The following is a 27,770-nucleotide window of genomic DNA, read 5'->3' as shown; positions in this document are numbered from 1 at the left end:
CCTCTCATTTCCCATTTCTACTCCAAACATTTGACTATTTTCCTTAAAAACAATTGACATGCCACCATAGCTGCCCAAATTTGTTATCACGCCAATCTCATTCTGGGTGCTCTAGCTGCCTTCTTTCAAAGACTGGCCTATCAGCATGTTTTAATGTTCATTGGAGAGCAAAGGTTTGCATTTTTATTGCTTCTTAGCTCTAAGCTATACTTGTTTTTATAAAGCATATATTGCACCATTAGGTATTTCCCCACCTCCAAATTAATTTTTTTCTTCCCATTTTATCATTGAAATAGTGCCATAATTTTTAAAAATATTATTCTGTACTAACTTTTAGTGGGAGGAATAATAATATCATGTTTATGTCCTGGCACATGTAGGACTAAATTTATACTTATACTGCAAAAGATTGTATACCTGTTTATTGGAAAATTGTTTCAATGTTTTATGCCAGAACAACCAATGAGGTGAAAATCCTCCTTGTGTTTATAATTGGAATATTACGTTTTGTGTTGGTATAAGAATGAAACTAAGGTAAGGGTTTCACAAATGAGCTTTCCATAAGCAGATGCTAACCTTTTTCCTATTTATGTTTTAGCAGTGCCTTCTGAACAAAACCCATTCCTTTCCTTTAGCAATAAGTCGTACTGAAGCCCTACTGAGAATTTCCAGCTGGATATAAAAACTCTTCTATTTTCTTGGTCCAGGAATCCTTAGTTAGTAAGACCTGGATGATTGATTTCCTGTTGTCCTGAGGCAGGTTAAAAGAAGTTCTATGGTGTCCAGATTGTGTCTCAGCAGAAATGTAGTCATCTTACTTGTAATATCCTTATTTGTAACAAATTCCTCTTGTCTCTTCAACTTATATTTGTATGTGTCCTTGGGGGATAATGTAACATCTGTCTTATAGTCAACAATGAATTCGGGGGAAAAAAAATCTCTTACACTTTTATAGTGTCAATCGGTGTCCAGTGTCTGCATTTTCCAAATTTGATGCTATAGTAATGTCGAAAGATAAAATTGTACACATGAGATACTCATGTGAGATACAAACACAAAAATCCCTCCTTATTAGTCTGTTTTATTCTTTCTTTTTTTATTGCCTCCTATGATTTACTAGTTGTGATATTTTGAATCTTAGGGCATTTTTTTTATATATTTGGCTAAATAAATCTGCTCCATGCCTGGAAATACAATGAAGAATTGCTCTGAGAAATGATTCTTCACAGATTTTGATCTTTTGTTGTTGTTGTTTACTAATAATACAATTATAAAGTATTATGAGCAAACTAAACATAGTTAATTTCATCAAAATATTGTAGGATCACATGGAAACTAAGGAATATCTTTCTTATGTATCCTGTTTTTCCCCAGAAATCAAAAATCTCCACATATGACAAAATGTGGGCCTTTATGAGTAGCAGGAGGCAGTCTGTGCTCGTCAAAAGTAATGAAGAAGGAATCCAGAGAGTCCTCACCTCTGATTATGCTTTCCTAATGGAGTCAACGACCATCGAGTTTGTCACCCAGCGGAACTGTAACCTGACACAGATTGGTGGCCTCATAGACTCCAAAGGTTATGGCGTTGGCACCCCCATGGGTAGGTTTCATGTCAGCCACTTGTTCCTTATTCATTAATCCTAGTTGCTGTGAGAAGGGAGAAAAAAACAGTGCCTCCATATGCCGTTAGGAATTTTGCTTCAAACAAATGTATCTTGCTATATTCTGTGACTATATAAAAACAGGAAAATAAGCAGTTGGACATCTGCTTCTAAAGGAATGAGTAACAAAAGAAAAAGCGATTTCTACTAAAATGGTCAGTAGACATTTTTGCTATATCAGAGTTGGAAAAATCCACAACACCCCCTGTAAAGGACCTTCTCTTTAATTTTACACTTAAAAAAAAGTTCGATGAATAAAATAAAGTTTTTGGAACTTTATATATTTGGATTGTATGAATATAGTCTTTGATTTTGCTGACTCAAAGAATGAGCTTTAAATGGTTACTGTGAATAATCATTTTATTTAAGAGAAGTGTATGTTTTATTTAAGAGTACTAGCAGAGGATTTACCAGTAAAATACCTAGAATAATTTACAGTAGGAATGATTGTATTTAACATTCTTCTATATGACAAAATTAGTTTCAGTAATTATCATGGAATGAAATAATGATAATTGCCAGAAAAGACAATGAAAATTTACATTTATTGAGCTTAATATTTATGTATAATATATGAATATATATATATTTATATGATAAGTTAATGAATCAATAAATACATAATATTAGAGTATATACATACATGCTGTGGGCATAAAAATGGCTCCCCCCAAATGTCCCTGGTTTAATGCCCCAAACATGTGACTATGTTGCTGCTGCTGCTGCTAAGTCGCTTCAGTCGTGTCCAACTCCGTGTGACCCCAGAGACAGCAGTCCACCAGGCTCTGCTGTCCCTGGGATTCTCCAGGCAGGAACACTGGAGTGGGTTGCCATTTCCTTCTCCAATGCATGAAAGTGAAAAGTGAAAGTAAAGTCGCTCAGTCGTGTCCGACTCCTAGGGACCCCATGAACTGCAGCACACCAGGCCTCCCTGTCCATCACCAACTCCCAGAGTTCACCCAAACTCACTTCCATCGAGTCGGTGATGCCATCCAGCCACCTCATCCTCTGTCGTCCCCTTTTCCTCCTGCCCCCAATCCCTCCCAGCATCAGAGTCTTTTCCAGTGAGTCAACTCTTCCCATGAGGTGGCCAAAGTATTGGAGTTTCAGCTTTAGCATCAGTCCTTCCAAAGGACAGCCAGGACTGATCTCCTTTAGGATGGACTGGTTGGATCTCCTTGCAGTCCAAGGGACTCTCAAGAGTCTTCTCCAACACCACAGTTCAAAAGTGTCAATTCTTCAGCGCTCAGCGTTCTTCACAGTACAACTTTCACATCCATAGATTAACCACGTGGGTCCAATGTAATTGAAAGAGTCCATATAAGAAGGAGGCACAGGTGTCAGAGTTACAATTAAGGAGATAACACAACAGAAGTAGTGAGAAAAAGAATGTGCGTATGCTAATCCACCTGGGCTGCTAAAACAAAATACCAGAGAGTGCTTGAAAAACAATCGTGAACAATGACACTATAATAGTTTTGAAACTTCTGCCAAGTTTTCAACAACTGGGTCAAAATTGATTTTCATGTAATTGTGTTTAATAAATGGTATAGCCATATTTCTCAGTGTATCCTCATTCATAATTTTATTGCTTTTAATTTTGAAAAGTTTCTTTCAAATCAACAAACATGTATACTATAATTACAAAGTGAGGCACAGATTCATAAAAAATCCCATTTCATGATAAATTCAGAAATTGCAATACTATCCATGTCTTTGTTTCTTTGGGATCATTTCTAACAACTTTCAAAAGTCTAGGAAGTCCAAAAATTTTCCACAATAATAGCTTCAGAAAAATTCAGCATTAAACTCTTTCATATTTGGTAAAGTTTATTCAGGTTCACTATAGCTGAAAATAGTTTGAACTGGCTCTGAGAGAATTTTGAGATATTCACTCCTGTAACATTGCATATTCCAGCATTTATATGATAGATGAAAAATAATGATTCCACAGTCACTGTTGAAATAAATAAAGCAAAACAAAACAAAACCAGAAAGAATCTGCCTGCAATGTGGGAGACCTGGGTTTGATCTCTGAGTTGGGAAGATCCCCTGGAGAAGGAAAAGTCTACTCATTCCAATATTCTGGCTTGGAGAATTCCATGGATGGCATAGTCCATGGGGTCACAAAGAGTTGGACAGGACTAAGTGACTCACTTTCACTTTAAAGCTGTATAAAGACGATTCTCCAATTTAGTTGCCAAGTGGAGTACAATGTTTATTAAAGAATAAAAAATAAATATTTGCTAATTCAAAGTTCAATAAGTAGGGTTGTTAAAACTCAATAATAAATATTTAGAACTCAGATGAACAAAAGATATTTTACAGGGAGGGATGTTTTATTATTGACATGTTTTGACTTGCCAGTGTGTGGTGATAGTTGTTGCTATTGTTGTTTTAAAATTCTCTACACAAAATGAACCTCCTTTTCTGCTCACACTGGGAACAGACCATCCAAAGCTTTGCCATTATTGTGCAAGAGACTTGGGTTCAATCCCTGGGTTGGGAAGATCCCCTAAAGGAGGGAATGGCTACCTGCTCCAGTATTCTTACCTGGAGAATCCCATGGACACAGGAGCCTGGAAGGCTATACTCCATGGTATGGCCAAGAGTCAGACACGACTGAATGACTAATATTTTCACTTTCACTAAGCTTGAAAATTTATCAAAGTTGCTCATCATAAACTCCAAATAAATGGTACATGAATGCATGAAACTGTTGAATTCAGGGTAGTGAGAATTAAATAAGATTTGGGGAGGATATATAAGGATTTTGGAGTATGTGTGCTAAATCCCCTCAGTCGGGTCTGACTATTTGTGACGCTATGGACTGTAGCTCACTAGGCTCCTCTGTCCATGGAATTTTCCAGGCAAGAATACTGGAGTGGGTTGCCATGCCCTCTTCCAGGGGATCCTCCTGGATCTTCCCAACCCAGGAATTCAGCCACATCTCCTACACTGCAGGCAGAGTCTTTAAGGCTGAGGCACTGGGGAGGCCCTCTTTGGAGTACGGGGCCTGGGGCATCTCATTTTGGTTCCTGTTCTCATCACCATACAGGCGCCTGAGGTAACTCTAACTGTTGGAGGCCATCCTGTTAACTTGCTTCTCTTTGGAGTATAGCACAGATATTTTTCATGAATGTTAGTTACATAATAACAGTCATAATTTCAAATTATTAAAATAAAGAAATTTGACTTATATTTAATATAAAACCTTAAGCTTGAGAGTTTTTTGTTTACTTGCTTGTTTGAGTTGTAAATACAATGTATCAGTGTACCAAGACTGTCATATTGTTTTGCTTTGAGGACATGCTTGCTATAAATCAATCAAAGTGAGTAAAAGTCGCTCAGTCATGTCAGACTCTTTGTGACCCCATAGACTGTCCATGGAATTCTTTAGGCCAGAATACTGGAGGGGGTAGCCTTTCCCTTCTCCAGGGGATCTTCCCAACCCAGGAATCAAACCGAGGTCTCCCACATTGCAGGTGGATTCTTTACCAGCTGAGCCACAAGGGGAGCCCAATCAATCAAAATAGTATATAATTCTCAAAAACTCACTGGGATATTTCAGATGTGAAAGCTATTTTAAAAAGGAAAGATAATAGTTCAATCAGTTCTAGGGAAGCTCCCTGTTATAGTTTGTGGGAGCTATACAAAGAGCAGATTTTTTATTCCTACCCTCAACAGTGTTTACTGTAAGATATTGACTTATAAGGAAAATATAAAACAATTTAAAATAATATATATATATACTTTACTTTTAATGTAACTTTTAATTATTTTTTTATTTTTATTTTTTTTAGTTTTTTATTTTTAAAATTTTAAAATCTTTAATTCTTACATGCGTTCCCAAACATGAATCCCCCTCCCACCTCCCTCCCCACAACATCTCTCTGGGTCATCCCCATGCACCAGCCCCAAGCATGCTGCACCCTGCGTCAGACATAGACTGGCAATTCAATTCTTACATGATAGTATACATGTTAGAATGCCATTCTCCCAAATCATCCCACCCTTAAATTAAGCAAAATACACAACATTTGGAATTTCTGTTTCTTCTCATTCTAATCTTATAGATAAGATGAGAGAACAAAACAAATTAAGCTATAAGCCTTAGGATGTAGTCTCCTTTTTTGTTTTTAATCTACTCAACTCAGCTGATCAGATCAACTTTTGCCCTTCTTAAAATTTTAGTTATTGTGAGAAATAGTCACTGATATGTGCAAGGTCACTTGCATGAGAAACTTGTAGAATTCAAGTTGGATTATATATCTATGTGGAATCATTTTCGTAGTATGTAGTCAGTGTGGTGTAATAATGTAATATATTAGTGTTTTAAATAGAATGAGTTTTTAAAAATTAGAAGCTAGCACATGATAAATTTCTTTTATAAGGACCTTCTTGGAATTTTAATATAAAATTATCAGTATATATTAGTACAAATTCAAAATATCTAATAATACTTTGAAATAGCAAAATTATAGACTAGGAAGAACATTTCACCATATTTTTATTTTCACTGCCAAATAATATTGAATTTAAATTTATTAAAGTGTCTCTTTATTGTAAAAGTTATTTAATACATTCAACATACACTTTATTTTTAGCCTAATTCTGAATAATATAAATACATTTAAAGGAATAAATATTCAAATCAGTCACCTGCAGGTATTACAATATACTTTTTGTTTCTCTTGTTCAGATAACTTGTTTTCTTCTGTTTGACTTGATAATATTAAATTCTTAACTTAGTAAATTTTATTTTATTTATTCAAGAATAGCACAAAATTAAATGATTTTGAGTCTCCCATACATTATGAGTCTTATTAACTCATATAAATTCATCAAAGTGGTATAATCTAGAAACAGGCATTTCACACTTTAACCCCTCAAATGCTTCTGAGGAAAAAATATGCTTCTGAGGCAGTAATTTATGATTTTTTATGTCATAGCTCTGCCAAAAATATAACTTCATAAATTATTACTTAAGTCATTAATAAATGAAATGACATGCAACTCTAGTACTTGAATGAGATTCTGACATACCATAAACTTTCAACCAACATCATAACCTGAATATCTCAACTCATTAATTAGCATTTTCCTTTTATATAATCTTATCCAAGAACAGTTATGATTTTTTGATAACTTGTATTTACTTAATTTTAAAATTTTGTTTAATTATAAGGAATAAATTTTTGAAAATAATGCTTTTCGGTGTGAAAAATAAAAGGTTATTTGAATTTCTTTTCCGAGCAAAAGTTAAGGAGATACGCTATTCAAAGCAAAGCAATGCAGGCTGTTTCTGGAAATTTAGATCGATACCAGAAATTCCTCAGGATTTTGAGTTTATGCCTGCAGGAGCCATAAACTGAAATGAAAATTCTATTTTTATTAATATTGTAAATAGATCAAAGAGAAACTCCCTTTGCCTTCCTTTTACTGTTACTCAGATTTTTAGTTACTGTCATAGAGGCATGTGTGGTTAAGTGCAGGAGGTTAAACAGAAATACTATGTCTCTTCTGGACTGAGTATTGAGAAATATTTCAAAACTCATGTGTATTTTCCATTTTTTCCCCCCAAAGTCCATGTGTCCTTTAAGCCTGCCAGGCCTCCTGTGATTCAACTAGGGTCCTGCTGTGACCATTCATCACTCTGAGTGTGATGATTACTGCCCAAAGCATGTTGTGGACTCACTGAATGACTCAGATAGAAGCTATTTAATTAGGGAAGCTCTGTTTACACAAAATACCTTAGTGGAGCAATCAACAATGATTCGAAGGTAAATGCTAAATAAGCATAAGCTGGCTTAATTAAGCTCGTGGTGACATTAAATCCCTTTCATAGTTTTCCAGAATGCGGCGGTGCTATTTTAATGTGATATTTATGGTATGGTAGATTTTTGAAGTTTTGGTGTTCTTATAATAAGTTAACTGAAATTCCTTTTCATTCATTCAAATTAAAACAACAAAAACTGGATGCGGGGTGGGGGTGTGGTAAAGCAAACAACAAATCACAGCAGTTTTCATTAAGGAATACTAAAATGTGTGAGAGAGGTTGCAGTCTTGCCTGTTAATTCAGCATAGGTTATGATCTATTTTGTTGAATAGGGAGCATTTCTACTTAATGGCATTTTCAGCTGCCTTGTCCCCCTTCTGACCACCCATACTAAAAGCCTTCTTGGCTTCTGTCTTTGAAATTTTGAGTGCATAGTGCACTTTGAGGACTAGGCAGACTCAGCAGTTGTGAGCTGGTAGGAAAGCAGCAATCTAGAGAAATCCGTTAGAGCCAGTTGGTATTATTTTGCTTCGCTGTGTTCAGTTTGGTAGAGATATTGTAAAGTGTCTGTAGGGTCCCATTAAAACTGTTTCTATCTTTAACAGGAAGCTAGTGGTACACTTCATCCATTTATTGGTGCCCCCACCAGTAAATAACATATGGGAAATACAAGTCCACTGAAAAGGGGATGCAGGAAATCCTGTTTATGTGCCTATCATCCACAATGCTAAAAATTTTCTATAACCTTATGTATCCCCACTTAACTTGTGGGGTTACATCAATAGTAAGTTTAAATAGTCATTGTATAATTATTTCTGTGAACTAAATCCACATTAAATTACTCATATCATAGAAAACTACTGAAATATGTATAATATATGAAGAACATAATAGGCAATATAGAGACAAAATAAAGATGCATGAAAAGATACTGGCTTTATAAATGTCTTATTTTTTATATATGTCTTTAATACTAAGGTTAAATTTAAAGATAATTTTATCAGAAACAAAATTGTTATATACATTATATTTCTATTAAATTTTCTATGTAATGTATTTACATTTTATTTCTATTTTATTTACACAAAATTATTTGCATCTTATTTCTACTATATATCTATTTCTTTTATATGCAATTATAAAGAGTGGCTCAGACGGTTAAGCGTCTGTCTGCAATGAGGGAGACCCGGATTCGATCCCTGGATCAGGAAGATCCCCTGGAGAAGGAAATGGCAATCCACTCCAGTACTATTGCTTGGAAAATCCCATGGACAGAGGAGCCTGGTAGGCTGCAGTCCATGGGGTCACAAAGAGTCAGACACGACTGAGTGACTTTACTTCACTTATAAATAAGATACATTCTTACTTCACAATTGGAATTTAATATTACCTTTATAAACTGTTTTCTAACATTTTATATTAACAAATATAAAATAGCTATAGCCCTATTAATAATTCTTAAGTTACTTTTATCTCATTATAATGTCCTCCCACATAACCAGCCTAAAGTTACATTAGGACTTTAGGCTGATTATGGTATCATAGACTCTTTATGGTAGAAGGATATCACTTTGACATGAACAATGTGAAATTTGTTTCTTGTATTTTCTAATGTTAAATGCATGAGATTTCACTGCTTCTTTATTTCTTGTTATTTGACTAAGTGAGAGATTGGGATCAGTACTAAAAAGAGGCATGTTGTTTGTTTAAGGCAGATGCCCATGTTTATAAAAATAGAAATCAGTATGAGAAGCATGTTTTTCCCCTGTTTTGCTCACCATCCAATTCTAGAATTCCCAATTCATCATATAATAAATACTGTAATATTCATCATTATAGATGCATAAAATTGCTGGTCTTTAGTTCTTCAGCGTTACTAAAATGAATGAATACATTTGTCTTCATTAGTTGAACATAATGCACAAAAATTGATGCGAATTATTCATCTTTCTGCAGGTCAAACCTTCCATTAAAATGCATTCTATTTTTTCATTGCACAAGCAGCATAATTTTAATGTTGGTGAAGTGATTTTGCAAGTCTCAATTGAGATCTAATAATTTTCAGAGCCTAAATTAAACAAACAAACAAAAAGCCAAAATACACCTGTATTTTCCTGGCATATTTGCTAAAGCCTAGATTTCATGTCACTGAAAACAGATGAGTCTCAGGAAGCTATGCATACTCCACAGACATCATCAACAAACTCTGAAAGCTAGAATCTAGGAAGTTTCCAGAGGGAATTTGCTGAATTGTGAGCACCAATGTGAGCAGCCTTCATTAATATTGTAAATGTTGACCACATGGTACCTAAACAATAAATACATGGATAATTCTCATGAAAACAGAGTCTGTCCCGATAGATTTTATATGCAAATATTAGACCATGAATTTATTTTGTTGGTGCCTTGTGGTGATTACTCCAAGGCCATGGATTCAAATTACATTATAGATTAGTTAGCCTGATTGACTGTGCCAGACTGTCATCCTTTGGTTAACATGACTAAGTAAGATCAATGAATCACTGGTATTAGGGGAAAAAAAAAAAAGTCAAAGCACAGGAGTAGAATGTATAAGCACTAAATTCCAAAGATGAGTGCCTTGCATGTGTTGCCCTACCATATTTTCTGTAATATGTGGCCATTGTAGACATGACTTATATAAAAATCTTAGTTCCACCTAAGTGTCCCAGGAGTCATAATTGAAGTTACTGAGCCTCTCTGAGACTCAACATGGGTAGAATCATGTTTATATTATTGGATTAGACAATTTGATTTGATAATTGCAGTGACTATCTGTGTTAGCTAACTGAATTCATCCAAAGAAAAATTAAGTTATCTTTTGTTATGACAAGAGGAGGGTTTGCAATTTGGAGTGAGGTCCCACCAAAGTAGGCTCCTACTCTTTCACAGAAACTAGAAAATGGGACATTAGATTCTTTATGATTATATTTCTCCCCCAACCCCCCCAAAAAAGACAGGTCCCAAATTCTTGAGGAACATCTTCCTTAAAACTGAAAAGCGGCTTATTTAACTCCTAAAAAGATTTGAAGCTATAGGGAAAGAAAAACTTATAAAACACAATCTTCCAAGCCAAGTGCTCTAGAAAAGGGGGAAATAAGGTCTTGCCCTTTATTTTCAACATGAAGAATTAGGGTGTTAATATTTTTAAACTGATCTGTCCTTTCATGATATGAGTTCAATTAATTTAGTTCAAATTTAGACACACACAAACGTGTAAATTAGACGTGTCAGTGATCAATGCAAAGAAATAGAGGAAAACAACAGAATGGGAAAGACTAGAGATCTCTTCAAGAAAATTAGAGCTACCAAGGGAACATTTCATTCAAAGATGGGCTCAATAAAGGACAGAAATGGTATGGACCTAAAGAAGCAAAAGATATTAAGAAGAGATGGCAAGAATACACAGAAGAACTATACAAAAAAGATTTTCATGACACAGATAATCACGATGGTGTGAGCACTCGCCTAGAGCCAGACATCCTGGAATGTGAAGTCAGGTGGGCTTTAGGAAGCATCACTAAGAACAAAACTGGTGGAGGTGATGGAATTCCAGTCGAGCTATTTCAAATCCTAAAAGATGATGCTGTGAAAGTGCTATACTCAATATGCCAGCAAATGTAGAAAACTCAGCAGTGGCCACAGGACTGGAAAAGGTCAGTTTTCACTCCAATCCCAAAAAAAAGCAATGCCAAAGATTGTTCAAACTACTGCACAATTGCACACATCTCACACGCTAGTAAAGTAATGCTCAAAATTCTCCAAGCCAGGCTTCAGCAATACATGAACCGTGGACTTTCTGATGGTCAAGCTGGATGTAGAAAAGGCAGAGGAACCAGAGATCAAATTTCCAACATCCATTGGACCATTGAAAAAGCAAGAGAGTTCAAAAAAAAAATCTATTTCTGCTTTATTGACTATGCCAAAGCCTTTGATTGTGTGGATCGCAACAAACTCTGGAAAATTTGTAAAGATATGGGAATACCAGACCACATGACCTGCCTCTTCTGAAATCTGTATGCGGGTCAGGAAGCAATAGTTAGAACTGGACATGGAATAACAGAGAGGTTTAGCATAGGGAAAGAAGTACATCAAGGTTGTATATTGTCATCCTCTTATTTAACTTATATGCAGAATACACTATAAGAAACTCTGGGCTTGATGAAGAGCACAAGCTGGAATGAAGATTGCTGGGAGAAAAGTCAGTCATCTCAGATATGCAGATGACATCACACTTATGGCTTAAAATGAAGAACAACTTAGGAGCCTCTTGATGAAAGTGAAAGAGGAAAGGGAAAAAATTGGCTAATTCAACATTCAGAAAACTAAGATCATGGCATCTGATCCATCACTTCATGGCAAATATATGGGAAAACAATGGAAACAGTGACAGACTTAATTTTGGAGGCTTAATATCACTGCAAATGGTGACTGCAGCCATAACATTAAAAGATGCTTGCTCCTTGGAAGAAAAGTTATGACCAACCTAGACAGCATATTCAAAAGCAGAGACATTACTTTGCCAACAAAGGTCTGTCTAGTCAAGGCTATGGTTTTTCCTGTAGTCATGTATGGATGTTAGACTTGGACTGTAAAGAAAGCTGAGCACCGAAGAACTGGTGCTTTTGAGCTGTGGTGTTGGAGAAGACTCTTGAGAGTCCCTTGGACAGCAGGGCGATCCAACCAGTCCAGCCTAAAGGAAATCAGTTTTGAATATTCATTGGAAGGACTGATGCTGAAGCTGAAACTCCAATAATTTTGTTACCTGATGTGATGAACTGACTCATTGGGAAAGACCCTGATGCTGGGAAAGATTCATGGCAGGAGGAGAAGGGGACAACAGAGGATGATATGGTTGGATGGCATCACCGATTCAATGGACATGAGTTTGGGTAAACTCCGGGAGTTGGTAATGGACAGGGAGGCCTGACATGCTGTAGTCCATGGGGTTGCAAAGAGCTGGACATGACTGAGCGACTAAACTGATGTGATTCCTAAGCAGTCAGAAATCATTTCTTTTGGAACCTAACCAGGGTTTTAGCATCAACATATCAGTATATTGTAGGTTAAGTAACCATCATTCAGAGGAAAGTGATCAATATCTATTCTATGGTTTAGTCACTAAGTCGTGTCCAACTCTTGCGACCCCATGGACTGTAGTTCGCCAGGCTGCTCTGTCCATGGGATTTTCCAGGCAAGAGTACTGGAGTGGATTGCCATTTCCTTCTCCAGGGGATCTTCCCAACCCAGGAATTGAACCCAGGTCTCTTGCATTGCAGGCAGATTCTTTACTGACTGAGCTATGAGAGAAATCCATCTATTCTATTAAAAACAATTGTATTATAAGACATTACCTGAATGAGCAACATAATTTTTTCTTAACATTTCCTGAATATTTAGTAAACAGAATCCAGGTTGTATTCAGAGAGGATTACCTCTGAAGGCATGTTTGTTTCCTTCTAATTTTTCTTCAACCAGTTTGGATCTGTAAAATACTGAACATAAAATATAAATATAGATCATCCCTTTTCTTAAGGAGATAGACTTTAAAAAAGTAGATAGAAATTTAGATAGGAAAACAAATTTAACATCAAATAGGGGGAATGCAGTATTGAGCATAAACTAGTAGTCTGTTGTTTAATGCAGGGATTCAGAGTGGTAGAGGTTGGTGAGACCCAAAAGTTGGCAAAATTGAAAAACTGACTTGAGTTCTCCCTTAGAGCCAGGGTCTACAACCTCCAGGATTTAATGTAGGATGATCTGAGGTGGAACTGATGTAATAATAACAGAATAAAGTGCACAATAAGTGTAATGTGCTTGAGTCATCCCCAAACCATCCCCCATGTCCCAGTCCATGAAAAAATTGTCTTCCGGAAAACAGGTCCCTGGTAACACAAAAATTGGGGACCCATTGCTAAATGACAGGCATTTTACTCTCCTGAAAAAGTTATTCTCTCCCAGTTTTGAGGTTCTTGAAGATTAAATAGTATGATGATTTTAGTTCAGATTGTCCAGTTATTATAATTCATTCATCAAAGTTTAATACTGAACTTGGAACAAAAACATTGTAATGAGGAAAGTATTCCTGACATTATCACGCTTACCGTTATTCAAATGATTATCATGCAGATGAAAAATTGTTAGGAAGGCAGGGCTTCAGAATGAAACGATTTCTGTTTTCATATTTTGTGTCAGGGTTTCATGATTTAATATGTAGCAATGTGACTACAAATCTACATCACCAGTCACTTTTAACTAATATGTATGAAATAGGTCAGAACAAGTGATAATAGTTTACTTTTTCATTATGTGCTGATAACATTTGCCCTTCTTATTGTTTTTTCACACAAGTCAAAGAATATTCAGAATAGTAATAAAAGGTAACTGGATAGAATATCTACCCTGCAATTTGAAGGTTTTTATTGGTACATTTTGGATTAGGAAATGGCAACCCAACCAGTGTTCTTGCCAGGAAAATACCATGGACAGAAGGGCCTGGCTGATGGCAGTCCACAGCATCACAAAGAGTCAGACATGACTAGAGACAGCATGTACATGCATTGATGCATTCTGTGTGCCTCATATACTCATCTCCTTTTGTGATCTTAGATACTTAAATACTCTCCTAAGGATTCTACAAATATTCCTTTAAGTAGAATCTTTTTTTCCATAGAGGTCTTAACACTTTGAATTTTGAGGTCTACAACAGAGAAAAAAAAAACAATCTCTATCCAATTTAAGCCAGTTATAGAATTTGAATATAGGTATTTAGCTTAAATACTTTTTAAAATTTTATCTTAAATTTATATATATATATACATATATTTGGCAGTCCTTGGTGGTATATCTACATTCCTACATTGACAGAAGCATTTATATTTGGTTCCATTCCACCATGAACCCAATATCTTGAACTAGTTCTCTGTATCTAGAAAAATGAACAAAGTGAGTTTGGGGGTGCTCTCATTATTATTTGCCATTTTCATATATACCTTTCTAAACCAGGAATGCATATAGAAAGGAAATAGAGGAAAAATAGGTGAAAGGCAGCCAAAAGAGAAAGAAGAGTTATTGTCCCTATGATCTTCAGAGTAATGCAACCCTTTTTGCATACAAAATCAGCAGACTAACATACTTCCATCTGTCACATGTTTCTATAATATGGTGTTCATTATAGTCATCTTCATAGTTGCAAAGGTTATTCAATACATGTGTTTTGTGTTACAGTAAAAACTCAACTTACGTTGTTCATCCCTATATGCCTAGCACCTGTGTATTTATATGTAATGATTAGAATCTATCACCGGTGTTTGTACATGTAATAATAGTAAAAAAAGATTCATACATGACTCTCAAACCTGGGTCTCTCACATGGCAGGCAAATTCTTTAAAATCTGAGCCATCAGGGAAGCCCTCATATCATTATTCAATAGGAAAAGATATATAGCAAAACATTAGAATACCACATACCAAATGTTGTACTGGGGTATCTGCTATGTGCTATGACTCCAAACAAGAAGGATCCTGTATGTCTCTGTGACAGCCAAAGAAAAGTGTACACAGTCAGGGAAGGGTGAGCAGCAGATTATCTGGTTGTGAGGATGTTCAACCAGAAAATTGGAGAAAGTATGAAAACATGGCCCTCCAGAGAAATAGAACTTCATAGTTTGTACTAATGGAATGTTAGTATACAGTCTGAGAAGTCTGTGATATGTTGACGAAAGGGGTTTTATGACACCAGTAGGAATTGAGCTTGTATTCTATAGATGTATTGCTTTGTTTTAGTCACTAGGTCACATCTCTTTTGCCATGCCAAGGTCTGTAGCCCACCAGGCTCCTCTGTCCATGGGATTTCCCAGGCAATAATACTGGAGTGGGTTGCCACTTCCTTCTCCAGGGTATCTTCCCAACCCAGGGACTGAACTTGCATCTTCTGCATTGACAGGTGGATCCTTTACCACTAAGCCACCAGGGAAACTCGTCCAATAGCTTTAGAGCACCACTAAAAATGTTTAAGCAAAAAATGATGTGCATAGATTTCCAGTGTGGAAAAATCACAAGTTATCATGGAGAAATGATCACGTATAGCACTCATTTACTGTTCTGTGATTAAACATTATGAGCTGGTAATTTGTTTCCAAGATAAGATTAATCTCCTTTAATTTTTATGATTATCACTTGTGAGTTCTTTATACCCCTATCAAATTGAGATTTTTTTGATAGAATACCTTCAAAATAAAATGCAAAGAATGATGACTGTAACTTTACACTAGTTTAGCTTTTATCTAACAGGAAATCTGAAATGGGTCCCATGGAGTGTTTAGTTGCTATGTATATTAAATACTTCCTTTGAAATAAATGTAATTATTGCATATAGATTAAAGATATGTAGTTTAGGTTCATAAGAAATAACTGAAGGTAAATTTGCAGGTATGCATGACCAGCTGTTAAGTGATTAATATTTTATTCATGCATGCAAATATTATATTTGGTCTTCCCAGGTGGTGTTAGTGGTAAAGAACCCACCTCCCAATGCATGAGACACAAGAGATTCATGTTCAATCCCTGGATCTGGAATATCCCCTGGAGGAGGGCATGGCTATCCACTCCAGTATTCTTGCCTGGAGAATCCCATGGACAGAGGGGCCTGGTGGGCTATAGTCCATAGGGTGGCAAAGATTCAGACATGACTGAAGCAACTAAGCACACACTCTTGCACAAATGAGTGTGCCAGGTGTTCTACTAACAAAGCAGAAATAGCCCCTGTCTTTATGAAATTTACAGCCTGTTACTATAAATGAGCATTAAACAAATAGTCACAAATTATTTTTAATTACAAACTGAGACAAGTTCTATACAGGAAAAGAACAGTGATGCTATGGTATTGTATAACAGCACTGTTGACTGAATACAGCATAAAACGAGAATAGCAATGTAAAACTGAATCTGAAATGTAAATATAAAATTTAACTTAACACTTCTTAAAAACAAATATGAGAGAGGCAGTGTCCTAAGAAATAATAAAACCCATCTTTTACTGAGAAAAAAGGCTCTAAGAAAATGTGGCCTAGTTCCAATATTATTGGAAGATTTTATCATGGAAATAATGGTAAAAAGAGATAAAGCTCTAAAAGCACCCAAAATATGGTGTGCATTTAGGGCACCCAACTCTCATCTCAGCATAGGAAGCAGGGAGCAGTTTCATAAAATATAACATTGCCAGCAGCACTGTAATTTAAGAACGAAAGTTGATGGTTCCAGCAGATAGCCTCAGATCTTTTGTGCTAACAGTTCTTTTACTTATTAAGGCACTGACCAAGGGACGCCTCTGACAGCTGATGGATGGCATAAAGATGTATGAACTTGCTCATCATCCTAACTTATCCCAGATGGTCAACACTAAAAGTGTGAAACTCATATGTTTATGAACTCTGTGTGTTCTACTGAATTTAATAAGAAACTGAGAAGATGTCAATATCAGAAGTTGTATACCTTAACATATTTTGACTATATCATAATGGATTTTTATAACTGATTCAATGTTTCATTCTAAAAACATTGTTAAATGCTTACTTTGTGAAAGAACTGTGCTAGATGCTGGATGAAAAAAGATGAATAATGGATGGTTGATTACCTATTAACTGACAGGTAGCCTGATGTTTTAAGTCATTATTTAAAGCACTTCAAGTATTTGGTATGTGTCTTAGAAATATTTATCATATTAAACACCTTCAAAGAAGAGGAATAATTAAGGAATTATTGAAACTCTTTGAGTCAAATCATTGAAATTATATATACTTAGTGAATATAGTATAGTCACATACCCATACAATGTGTAAGTTACTCTACTTCAGAAAGTGCACAGTATCTTGGAGAAATGACATACTATGCTAGAGGAAACCTAAACTTATGAGTAGTCTATTTCATACAAATATCTTCCCAGATCCAAAGAAAACAAATACCAGGATGTTACCTGCTACTACTGCTTCTAAGTCGCTTCAGTCGTGTCCGACTCTGTGCGACCCCATGGACGGCAGCCCACCAGGCTCCCCTGTCCCTGGGATTCTCCAGGCAAGGTCACTGGAGTGGGTTGCCATTTCCTTCTCCAATGCATGAAAGTGAAAAGTGAAAGTGAAGTCGCTCAGTCATGTCCGACTAGTAGCGACCCCATGGACTGCAGCCTACCAGGCTCCTCCATCCATGGGATTTTCCAGTCAAGAGTACTGGAGTGGGGTGCCATTGCCTTCTCTGGGATGTTACCTAAATCTCTGTAATACACAGCTCATAACATCTTTATGATGAGTTGAATAACTATGAAATATAAAACAAAGGACACTAAACTCCTTTAGAAAGTGGACAGTGGGATTTGTTATTATGAGAAACATAAATACCTAGCCAGCCTCTTATAATTTTAACAAAATATTTAAAGGATCTGGGTACTATTAGGAAAAATAAAGACAGTGTATTTTCCCCCGGAAATGGTTTCATCAGTTTTGATATACAGATGAATTTAAATAACTCATAACTATTATCACTCATTGTGATGTGGATACTTATGAGCTGATGCTTCATGAAGCATATGAAGAGAAGAAAAAGAACATACAAAAAATATGTGACTTGATTAGTAGTCCTGTGATGTGTAAATTCAAAGCCAAGATCTAAAAAGAAACAGCTTAGTTTTGACAGAGAGAGCTGATGTAGTAACAGTATAATTACTGTTATTGAAGGCAGTGCTTTTCAAATTGAGATTAAAACAAAATAATTGATGGGAACATTAATCGATAGGAAGGAAAAAAATTCTTCAATAAAACAAATGTAATCATTTAAGACATTTTTAAACTTTATCCTTCAGTAGAGAGATAGCAGCCTTTTATTTTGCTAATGTACAATGTATATTTACACAAAAGATATATTTGTTATGGGGTATTCTTCAAGCTTATTTGAGCAATGAATTCTTTAAAAGTGAAACACGGATGTACACTTCCCAAAAAAGAAGTGTATGGGGAAAATCCAGTTTAGGAAATATTGTTATAATAAGTTTTAGAAAGATTTTTTTTAAGAAAGAAAGAGTGATTTTTTCCCCACTGATCTTAGTAATTGATTAAAGCATGCAGAAGCCTAATTTGAAAGTAAAAACATTTTTGGCAGGATGGATGGGAGATTGCTGGTATATGGATATTGTGATTTTAAAATATTTCTCTAAAGCATGATAGGTATTAGAAAACTTGCTATGCAACCTTTAGAGAAAAGCTTTATATTCATTAATAAGCCTCTCGAAGAGTTAAAAGTAAAGTTACTTCCCTTCTATATTATATTACCTGAATAAGATAAGGAAAATGTTTCGTACACACTTAAATTGGTATGCTTGTAAAGAGCATGAACTAAACAATCAAATGAGCAAATCGATGATTTATGTGTAGCAGATTTAAACTTCACAACCAAGAATGTATAACTGCATGTGTATTCCATTCTGGAGGAAACATCAAAGGATTGAAAGGAAGGGAAGGAGGGAGGAGAGGTGGGAGAGGACAGACAGAAAAGGAAAGGGAGTGGGAGGGGGAAGGAAGGAGAAGAAGGAAAGCAAACAGACAATGTATGAAAAAAGTGAAGGAAAGGTACAAGGAAGGTAGGGAGGGGGAAGGAGGGAAGAAAGTAAGAGAGAAGGGAGTCAACTCAATTTAGTAAACCCAGCAAGTTGGCTCAGAACTACTTGGTGAGATTTATATTAATTGTTTATAACAAATCAGTTTATTTACCTAAGGAGCTTTTAGTCTATTTGTTAGGAGAAATGTTCATGAAATTATAATTTTATGTAAAGTCCTTTGATCAAAATTTAACCTTTGGGGACATTTGGAGACTAATTTTTTTTTTTTTTAGTTGAGGAATTCTGAATAGGTGTGTTTGTAGGTTTTATTTATGCACACATATATATTGTTTCTGTTTGTCACTCAAAAGTGCCTTTATGTCTTCTTGATTGCTCTTTTGAGCCCCAGGCCTTATCAAGGGACTTCACTGTGTAGTAATCACATGTCTTTTTTCCTTCCTTCCTTTCTTCTTCCTTCCCTTTCTTTCTCTTTCACTCTCCTTTTCTTTCATGTAAGCTAGAAACAGTTTTATCTGGTAAATGGGATCCTTCAGCAACTTGATAAAAGACTATTTTTAAACATAATTGTTCCTTATTGTCAGAATGGAGCATATGTTTAAACAACCAAAGAAAGTCTCATTGTAAGCAGGAATAAAATGAAATAAAAACCAGAAATTGCATAGTGAAAATCAGAGAGCTAAATTCAGCTTTAAGAGGTATTTGCCTTTCTCACATGGTGTTTTTAAAAGTAACTTATATGCCAAAATCTTAATGTAGAGAATTTTAGACAAAATATTTCCTGGGATATAATAAAGGTTTAAGTATCTGGCACCCCACTCCAGTACTCTTGCCTGGAAAATCCCATGGATGGAGGAGCCTGGTAGGCTTCAGTCCATGGGGTAGCCAAGAGTCAGACACGACTGAGAGACTTCACTTTCACTTTTCACTTTTATGCACTGGAGAAGGAAATGGCAACCCACTCCAGTGTTCTTGCCTGGAGAATCCCAGGGATGGCGGAGCCTAGTGGGCTGCCGTCTATGGGGTCGCACAGAGTCGGACACGACTGAAGCGACTTAGCAGCAGTAGCAGTAAGTATCTGGGAACCTTGTGTTGAAATTCCCACAGATTTTTAAATAAAACTTGAACTGAAAATTATCTTTCCATACTTGATGTTACAATTTTTCAGATCTTTTTGTCAAACTTGTTTCTTCACAAGTTACCTGTTTGCCCTCTTAAGCATTTGATGATTGACTTTTAGATGCAAAAGCATATGTTATATTAGACATATTTACAATTTCCTCAGTAGTTTTCTAACCCAGCTTAAGAGCCCTGTTGCAAAGGTACTCATCTTCCTTGAAGGCAACCTTATGGTACATAACCCCAGCTTCTCACAGCTGCCACTCAATGGCCTCATAATTCTTGGCTTGACAACCTACGGATTGAAGCTAGGTTCATACTTGAGCAAAACTTAAACTCTGACTAATGGCTGTTCACTTCATTAGAGCTAAGTGCATGATTATTCATGTTGAAAAGAAGATAAAAGATACTTTTATTCATTGATCTCAATATCTCCTTGAAATTTTTCAGCTAGATAAAGTTTCAAACCACTTTTGACTTTATTGGTATCTGCTAGAAATGCTTCCCAAGGTGCATCAAATTACACACCAAAGAAGTAATGTCATTATTGATGAATTATTAGTTTTTAAAATAAGTCAATAATAGATGGCAAAGCAATGCAGTGATTTAGTGTCATCGATTATATTATCTGTATTATTTCACCCTGTTAAAAAACTCAAACTGAGGTATATTAGTTTTTTACCTTGTATTTGAACAGATTTCTATTTACACATTATGTTTACACTGGAAAACATGTGTGGGGAGGTCTGCTAGCAACAGGACATTTTCATATTTACAATAAGGGTTGGAGATAAGCCCAACCAGCAAGAAATCAAGGTGTGTTCATCATTTGTTGAAAATTGGTTTACTTATTTTTTAATCTGTGCCTTATTTTGAGAATGTAGTAGAGAATATGGTGTTTGAAAATATTAGAATAAACATCACTATGTAATTCAGGAGTTTTGGTGAACTGGCAGTAAAATAATACTCTTTCAATTTTGCTCAGGAGGAAAAATGACCTGCCTCAAAATATTACTGGTGAAGGAAATGGCAACCCACTCCAGTGTTCTTGCCTGGAGAATCCCAGGGACAGGGGAGCCTGTTGGGCTGCTGTCTCTGGGGTCGCAGAGAGTCGGACATGACTGAAGCAACTTAGCAGCAGTAGCAGTAGCAAAATATTACTTAAATGGATCAAGAATTTTCCATATTTCAGAGTCTACTTTTCATGTCAGTATCCTCCAAACATTTGTTTATAATTGCACTTTCAGGCTATATCTTTATATTAGCCACCTATGGTCATTTCTATAAGTACTAAAAGTACAAAATTTGTTTCAGATGCTATTTTTCCAATGGAAGGATATATTTGATAAGCTAAAATGATTTTTTCTCAATCAATGTTTATTTTGCCCAGGACATACATGATTAATCAGAATGGTAATTCAGAGTACACGTGACTTAAAAGCTGGTTCTAGACTAGATGTAATGAATTAATGAAAACTGGGTAGCCAAACAAGATGACCTTCATTTATATTTTTTAAATACATGCCAGAGAAGTCTAAAAGCACCCCATTGTTACTCTTACAGTATGTTAGAGTTTATAATCTACTTAGGAAAATAGATCACATCTTAAAAGGTAAATAATAGTGATACTTAATGACCTAAGCTGAGTCTCCAGTAAATGATCAAGGTAGAAAATAGTATGGACTAGGCTAATCCACTGAAATCTAAAGGGCTAAGAGGAAGAATTTAAACTGAGCATCTTCATCAGAGCAGTATTTGGAAGAGGACAGAGGAAGGAAACTAGGGAGAAGAAATTATCCTACCATAATTAGATTTTGCACAGTTAAAAAAATTAATTAGTTCTAATTATAGGAATGGATAATGCACCTTTTAGGAAGATAGTAAAAAAGATATATAGAAGCCATGTACTTAAACAATTCTTCTACATAAATTGAGGATTACGTTAAGGAAACAGCTTTCTATCTGGACTTGGTGTATCTTCACTCCAACTTTTCAGTAAGGTACTAACTTTTCATGATTTTCCTTGTATGTCTGCTTTTTAGCTTGCCTGTTCTTGCTAAAAGAGCAGTGCTGAATTAGTCCTGTTATACTGATCAAGTGAAAAGAAGACATATAGTGCTGTTCTTTGTGGGGCAAAATAGTTTCCAGATCAGGTTTTTAACTGCTTTTAGCAAAAATAATCTTTAGGTGTAGATGCAGGAATATTTAAATCAAGACAAAATCACAGACAACATGGAATGCAAGCTGAAATCAGTATGTTTCTATAAGCAGAAAAAACCCTTATGGATGAATTTGTGCAGAAAACTGTAATGTGCAGTGTTTAGGAAAAATTAGAGTTTAGGAATGATTGAACACTAATAACATACTATTTTCTGGATGAGAGAAAGCAATAAGACTGATCCTTTGGGACAGATGTTGAAAGATGCATATAGTTCAGTATTATTCCATGCTTTGGGGCAACCAATTAGAAAAGTCATTACTTATCATATAACGCTAATGCAGATGAACATCTATCCCCATTAGCATCTATACTAAATTTCATTTATACTGTTGCTTACAATGAAAATAATATTTCTTTCCAAAGTGTAAAATGATAAACAAACAACCAAAAAAACAAATCTTACAATGTGTCACCATGACGATTTTTGAATGATCCAAGTCTGTACAAACTGTTACTTCTGGTATTTGTCTCAAATAACAAATATAAATCATTACTATCTGCAAAATGTTATCCGCTCCTTCCAGCTGAGCTATTTCAAATCATAAAATATATTGCTGTAAAAGTGCTGCACTCAATATGTCAGGAAATTTGGACAACTCAGCAGTGGCCACAGGACTGGAAAAGGTCAATTTACATTCCAATCCCAAAGAAAAGCAGTGCCAAAGAATGTTTAAAAACACATAATTGCACTCATCTCACACACTAGCAAAGTAACACTCAAAATTCTCCAAATTAGGTTTCAGCAGTACATGAACTGAGAAATCCCAGGTGTTCAAACTGGATTTAGAAAAAACAGAGGAACCAGAGATCAAGATGCCAGCATGTGTTGGATCATAGAAAAAGCAAAAACATTCCCCTAAAAATCTGCTTCTCTTTCATTGACTATGCTAAAGCGATCAACTGTGTAGATCACAATAAACTGTGGAAAATACTTCAAGAGATGGGAATACTAGACCACCTTACATGCTTCTTGAGAAATCTGCATGCAGGTCAAGAAGAAAGTTAGATGAACATGGAGCAATGGACAGGTTCCAAATTGGGAAAGGAGTACATCAAAGTTGTACATTGTCAACTTGCTTATTTAACTTATATGCAGAGTATAACATGCAAAATGCCAGACTGGATGAAGCACAAGCTGGAAACAAGATTACAGGAAGAAATATCAATAACCCTATGTATGCAGATGACACCACAATTATGGCAGAAAGCAAAGAGGAACTGAGGAGCTTCTTGATGAACGTGAAAAAGCTGGCTTAAAAATCAACATTCAAGAAATGAAGATCATGGCATCTGGTCCCATCAGTTCAGTTCACTTCAGTCGCACAGTTGTGTCTGACTCTTTCCAATCCCATGGACTGCGGCACGCCAGGCCTCCCTGTCCATCACCAACTCCTGGAGTATACCCAAACTCATGTCCATTGAATTAGTGATGCCATCCAACCATCTCATCCTCTGTCATCCACTTCTCCTCCTGCCTTCAATCATTCCCATCATCAGGGACTGCTCCAGTAAGTCAATTCTTTTCATAAGGCAACCAAAGTATTAGAACTTCATCTTCAGCATCAGTCCTTCCAATGAATATTCAGGACTTCCTTTAGGATTGACTGGTTTGATCTCCTGTCCATCCAAGGGACTCTCAAGAGTCTTCTCCAACACCACTGTTCAAAAGCATCAATTCTTTGGTGCTTGGCTTTTTTTTAATAGTCCTGCTATCACATCCATACATGTCTACTGGAAAAAAAAAAAAAAAACAACCCAAAAACATAGCTTTGGAACTTCACTGTTCACAGATAGCTGAAGCATGGCTTGGAGAATTTGGGGCATTACTTTACTAGCATGTGAGATGAATGCAATTGTGAGGAAGTTTGAGCATTCTTTGGTATTGCCTTTCTTTGAGTTTAGAAGGAAAACTGACATTTTCCAGTCCTATGGCCACTGCTGAGTTTTCCAAATTTGTTGGCATATTGAGTGCAGCACTTTCACAGCATCACCTTTTAGGATTTGATAGCTCAGCTGAAATTCCATCACCTCTGTTAGCTTTGTTCGTAGTGATGCTTCCTAAGGCCCACTTGACTTCACATTCCAGGATGTCTGGCTCTAGGTGAGTGATCACACCTCCTTAATTATCTGGGTCATGAAAATCTTTTTTGTACAGTTCTTCTTTGTATTCTTGCCATCTCTTCTTAATATCTTCTTGCTTCTGTTAGGTTCATACCATTTCTGTCCTTTATTGTGCCCATCTTCGCATGAAATGGTTCCTTGGTATCTCTAATTTTCTTGAAGAGATCGCTATTCTTCCCCATTCTGTTCTTTTCCTCTATTTCTTTGCATTGATTGCTGAGGAAGACTTTCTTCTCTCTTTTTGCTATTCTTTGGAACTCTGCATTCAAATGGATATATCTTTCCTTTTCTCCTTTGCTTTTCATTTCTCTTCTTTTCACAGCTATTTTTAAGGCCTCCTCAGACAACCATTTTGCTTTTTTGCATTTCTTTTTCATGGGGATGGTCTTGATCCTTTTCTCCTGTACAATGTCACGAACCTCCATCCATAGTTTATCTGGTCCCATCACTTCATGGAAATAGATAGGGAAACAATGAGAGACTTTATTTTCTTGGGCTCCAAAATCACTGCAGATTGTGATTGCAGCCTTGAAATTGAAAGATGCTTGCTCCTTGGAAGAAAAACTATGACCAACCTAGACAGAATATTAAAAAGCATGGACATTACTTTACCAGCAAAGATCCATATTGTCAAAGCTATGGTTTTTCAGTAGTCTTGTGTGGATGTGAGAGCTAGACTGTAAAGAAAGCTGAGCACCAAAGGATTGATGCTTTTGAGAAGACTCTTGAGAGTCCTTTGGACAGGCAGGAGATCAAACCAGTCAATCCTAAAGGAAATCAACCCTGAATATTCATTGGAAGGACTGGTGCTGAAGCTGAAGCTTCAGTACTTTGGCCACCTTATGTGAATAACTGACTTATTGGAAAAGACCCTGATGCTGGGAAAGATTGAAGGCAGGAGGAGAGGAGGATGACAGAGGATGAGATGGATGACCAATGACAGACCGACTTGATGGACATGAGTTTGAGCAAGCTCCAGGAGTTGGTGATGGAGAGGGAAGCCTGGCGTGCTGCAGTCCATGCAGTCACAAAGAATTGGACATGACTGAGTGATTGAACTGAACTGAACAGAGCTTGTTAATCATGACTGCTTCAGATTATTGCAACTTAATCGTGGGAAACACCATTTCTTACACAACTTTCCTAAAAACCAAGGTTACCATTTTGTCAATGCTCTGTTTTCGGTGTTGAACAATTCCTAGCCGTTAACTAAATATCCTTGCCCGCTCTGCATTTCTTTTCGTAGATTTCTACTTACCGTTTATTGTTTTCCCAAATCTCTGAGTTGAGCCTGCATTTAGCAAGAGATATTTTCCTCTTTCAAAACAAAATGTATTTTAACCATCAAAATCAGAAAGGCCGCCACCTCTATTTATTTTGTTAAACTTGTATTTTATGCCATTTCCAGTTGATTTTTCCTGCTGAAAATAAATACTGGCATATTGCACAGTGTTTGGAAAGAGCTCTGTTCTTTCATCACGTTAACCTTTAATTATGAAATTCTGGTTTCCTGGAAAGCATTAACAAACCCTCTCTTTTCTTAGGTTCTCCATATAGAGACAAAATCACCATAGCAATTCTTCAGCTGCAAGAGGAAGGCAAGCTGCACATGATGAAGGAGAAGTGGTGGAGGGGCAATGGGTGTCCAGAGGAGGAGAGCAAGGAGGCCAGTGCCCTGGGGGTTCAAAATATTGGTGGCATCTTCATTGTTCTGGCAGCCGGCTTGGTGCTCTCTGTGTTTGTGGCAGTGGGAGAGTTTTTATACAAATCCAAAAAAAACGCTCAGTTGGAAAAGGTAAATGTCACTTTTTTGCAACTTAAAACAATTGTTGTTATAATAAAGCCAACTATTTTTTATCTTGCCAACCAAGGGTAATACTTAGAACTGTGACTGTTAACGATCTTCTGTCACTCGTTATATACAAAGGTTCATAGAACTCAGGATTAGCTTTGTGCTTTTAATTTAAAGGTAATATTTTTAATTGAACTGTTTCAGAACCAGCAACTATTTTCCCTTTTATTAAAGTCTACATTGGAAAAACTTTTGCTGTTTGAATTTCACTGTGATTAGTTTATTGGAAGAATATAATTAATGAAATAAAACTCAGAAACTGTTATATGAAGAAAAAATTGTCTCTGCAGTTAAGTGTTGTAAGATATGATACTCATTAATAGTTTCAAGTTAGAGAGTGAATATAATTTTTATTTGAAGACTTTTTCTCTAGTACTTTTCTATTTGAAAAATCTCAAAGTGCATTGTGGAAATTTTAATGGATATTCTACATTAATGAATATGTGAGAATATTGTGGGTGTCTTCTTTGCCATTTAATATTATTCTTAGTGCATCTTTTTTGTCTTGCACTTGAGTCTTTAGAAGAATATATATAAACCTCAAAATATTGTGATTATTGCAATTTTCCTTAGGATTTTAATATATTTAATCTTTGTACAAATATGTTTGCATTCTAGTCTTTAAAAACTTTGTGAACCTAGTTCGTATTATATATTTCTAGTCCTATAATTCCATTAGTTCTAGAAATATGAGAATGGATATTTATAGAGAAATATATCTGATAGTATGTGCTACTCTTTAATATAAATGTATGACTCAGAACATGAAATCCAGCTTTAAAATTTTAAGCCTTTTGGAAGTCTTTTAATATATAAACATCTCTTCTGTTTATAACTGAAAAGCAGTTTTTTAGATCTTAATTTTTAGATACTGCATCAGAGTGAGATTATATTGCTTTAAATATTGAAAAGGTTTATAAACATTTATTGGTAAATATAAAAGTAGAAATATGATATTTCCTTCATATTTAATAATTTATAATACAGTTATCTTTTCTGCAATCAAAATTCTGGATACAGCATTCCTACAGTTTACTTCACTTAATACACTAAATTCAATTTACTTCACTTAATTTAATTAAGGAAGGTAATTAATTCCTTGAAATAGTGTTAAATGACTATTCTGATAGTACCATTCTGTGAGTAAAATAGCCAACTAAAAAGTTGGAGAAATTTGGACAACTATATGATTTATTTAATGGCTGTATCTGCTGATCTGACTAAATCAAATATCTTTTTCCACAGATGTTACTGAAAAATAGGTCTAAGTACATTTAATCAAATATCTTTTGCAGCAGGTATGACTGAAAAGTAGGTCTAAGTATACTTTTTACATTACGATTTTATTATGATGTCAAAATGAGGTTTGCAGTCAAATCCTAAGAACTAATCAAAGA

At 35.7% G+C, this 27,770-nt stretch overlaps 1 protein-coding gene across 3 annotated transcripts in view; it reads left to right on the top strand.

The window, feature by feature from the left end:
* GRIK2 (glutamate ionotropic receptor kainate type subunit 2) overlaps window positions 1-27,770 on the top strand; it is a 727,083-nt gene that overhangs the window by 685,049 nt on the left and 14,264 nt on the right. For all 3 annotated transcript variants that reach the window (XM_018053124.1, XM_018053125.1, XM_018053126.1), the window contains exons 14-15: window positions 1,375-1,600; window positions 26,066-26,316. In XM_018053124.1, the coding sequence (XP_017908613.1) occupies window positions 1,375-1,600; window positions 26,066-26,316 (477 nt within the window). The remainder of the gene's footprint in view (window positions 1-1,374; window positions 1,601-26,065; window positions 26,317-27,770) is intronic.

This window comes from Capra hircus, chromosome 9 (assembly GCF_001704415.2).
Source record: "Capra hircus breed San Clemente chromosome 9, ASM170441v1, whole genome shotgun sequence".
Lineage (NCBI taxonomy): Eukaryota > Metazoa > Chordata > Mammalia > Artiodactyla > Bovidae > Capra > Capra hircus.
This window is presented reverse-complemented; position numbering and strand designations above follow the sequence as displayed.